At 31.9% G+C, this 2,500-nt stretch overlaps 1 protein-coding gene across 4 annotated transcripts in view; it reads right to left on the bottom strand.

Annotated features, from left to right (window-relative positions):
• Window positions 1-476: 476 nt before the first annotated feature.
• fam210b (family with sequence similarity 210 member B) overlaps window positions 477-2,500 on the bottom strand; it is a 7,228-nt gene continuing 5,204 nt past the window's right edge. For all 4 annotated transcript variants that reach the window (XM_048198662.1, XM_048198661.1, XM_048198659.1 and 1 more), the window contains one exon: window positions 477-1,582. In XM_048198662.1, coding sequence (XP_048054619.1) covers window positions 1,366-1,582 — 217 coding nt within the window. In that variant the 3' untranslated portion in view covers window positions 477-1,365. The remainder of the gene's footprint in view (window positions 1,583-2,500) is intronic.

The following is a 2,500-nucleotide window of genomic DNA, read 5'->3' as shown; positions in this document are numbered from 1 at the left end:
CTAAACTGATATCATCTTTCAGAAGTGAATATTACAGTACTTTTCTAGGACAAACACATTCATTTTTGATTCATCACAGAGGAATAATATTCAGAAACAGAATCATGGTGATTGTTCTGATCCAACACTGACACCTGCTGACGACTGACGGAACTGCGCCTCAGACACAGATGAACATTTCTGTGGGGAGTAAAACCATTTCAATTGAGATTTTTTGTCAATTGGTTTTGAATGTAGCAGCTGTATGTTTCAAGTGTTTCACTGAAAAAAGTCATTTTTGTGTGAACTTTACACAGGTATAATTTGTTTTTGCACAGTATCAACATCAGTTTTTAATACACTGCAGTAATATCAATATCAGGTGAGAGCACTAGAGGGCGCTGCTGATATAATAGTGTGTTCTTGTAGTTTATGATTGTAGTTTATGATCATATGCTCAAAAAGCATTTACGTAAAAATCACAACCTAGTAAGTCCTTATTGGGCAAATATTTTATTTTATAATTATATGTAGTCAAATATAACATTGTCTATACAATATTACACAATCAATCTTTCAATATAATTAACAGTCACAAAAATGTCCTGAAAAATCCTCAAAAGCCCATTTGATTGAGGCAGTATTAGTGTGAACTAAATCAAAGCAACTGTCTTCGTTAACAGCTTAATTTACAAAAATCACAGTTGATAAAATTAACACTTCATTTAAGGATTGCAGAGCTTAAAACTAAAGAACATTCATAAAGACCTGATCGTCCAAACGAGGCACTCGAAGTTCATCATGATTCACTGAAAAACATCATGCTCTTCCTCAGTGTTTCTGTCTCGTTTTCCAGCACAAATATCTGAACGTTCTTAAATCAAGAAACATTTACTGGAGAAGAGAAATGATTGAAGATATTGAGTCTTCAAATGAGTTTGTGCTTAAAAAGAGATGTTCCCTTTGAATTAACTTTATTTTGACAGATATTTGTTCTTGTTTTAAACACAATCTCACTTCATTTTGATCAATTTTTCAGGGAAAACAAACGTTTCATTCTGCTTCTCCAGTAAATGTATCGTGATTTAAGAATATTTCAATATTTGAGCTGGAAAACAACAGAAATATGAGGAAAGACGGGATGTTTTTCAGTGTAAGAGTTGGTCGTGTAAACATGCATGTACATATGTATGTAAATGTACACACAGCAAAGCAGAATCTGACGTCACCATCACCCGTCCAAATGAGGTACTGCACGCTCAATAAATGCACTGATGCATTTGTCAGAGGGGAATAAGTTACTGTAGTGAGTTCACTATCAACTAAATGCTCTATTAAGACATCTAGAGAAGCTTATGAATGTGTGGTGAGTTCTGGAGCTGAGGCTCACGGGCCGGATGTTCTGGCTTTGAAGAGTCCCGTCTTCCTGAGGTGTCGCACGATGAGCGGCACCGACACCAGCGTGATGCTGATGCGCAGCGGGGCGAAGAGCTTGTGCACGGCGTACGCCAGAACAAACGTGCTCGTGCCGGTGGCTAACTTCGACTGAACCAGAGCCTCGCTGAAGCCCAGTCTGCACAACAGAGCCGTCATGTCCAACCCGCTGAAAACACAAAAACACAACAAGATATCAGTAGCTGCAGCCATTTATATACTGTTATGATCGGTAGGACCAGTTATTCAATACTTAGGTCACTTTTTCAAAACTCTTCTAAATGCATTCAATGATGACATCTTTAAAATTACATGAAAAAAAAAAAAAGTACAGACACAAAATACTCCAAAAAACTGAAAAAATACTGATACAAAATGCTCAAAAATAATAATAATAATAATAATAATAATATCACTAAAAAACTACTGATACAAAATCCTCCAAAAACACCAAAAATACTAAAAAAAAGATACAAATTACATAATAATAATAATAATAATAATTACTAAAAATACTGATACAAAATACTCAAAAATACTGATACAAAACACTAAAAAAACTTTAAAAAAAAAATGCTGATTCAAACTGATTCAAAATTGATTCAAAATATAAAAACTACTGGTACAAAACTCTCAAAAATACTGATACCAAATCCTCCAAAAATACAAAAAAATTGATACAAATAAAATATTATTAATATACTAAAAATACTGATACAAAAAAATTATACAAAATCCTCAAATACTGATACACAATACTAAAATGATACAAAAATCTTAAAAAACACCAAAAATACTAAAAAAAAAAAAAAAAATCAGTAGAAACACTGATACAAAAACAACATACAAAATACTCAGAATATTGATACAAAGTACTCAAAAAAAATACTGACACAAAATCCTCCAAAAAAACCAAAAATAATAAAAACATAATTACACAAAAAAAAAATCACTAAAAATACTGATACAAAAAATTGATACAAAATACTGATCCAAAATACTAAGAAAAATTGATACAAAATACTGATATAAAATCCTCCAAAAACACCAAAAATACTAAATTACAAAAAATAAAATCACTAAAAAT

Source organism: Megalobrama amblycephala, linkage group LG8, assembly GCF_018812025.1.
Source record: "Megalobrama amblycephala isolate DHTTF-2021 linkage group LG8, ASM1881202v1, whole genome shotgun sequence".
NCBI classification, from domain to species: domain Eukaryota; kingdom Metazoa; phylum Chordata; class Actinopteri; order Cypriniformes; family Xenocyprididae; genus Megalobrama; species Megalobrama amblycephala.
The sequence above is the reverse complement of the archived record's forward strand: the minus strand, read 5'-3'. Positions and strand labels throughout refer to the sequence as shown.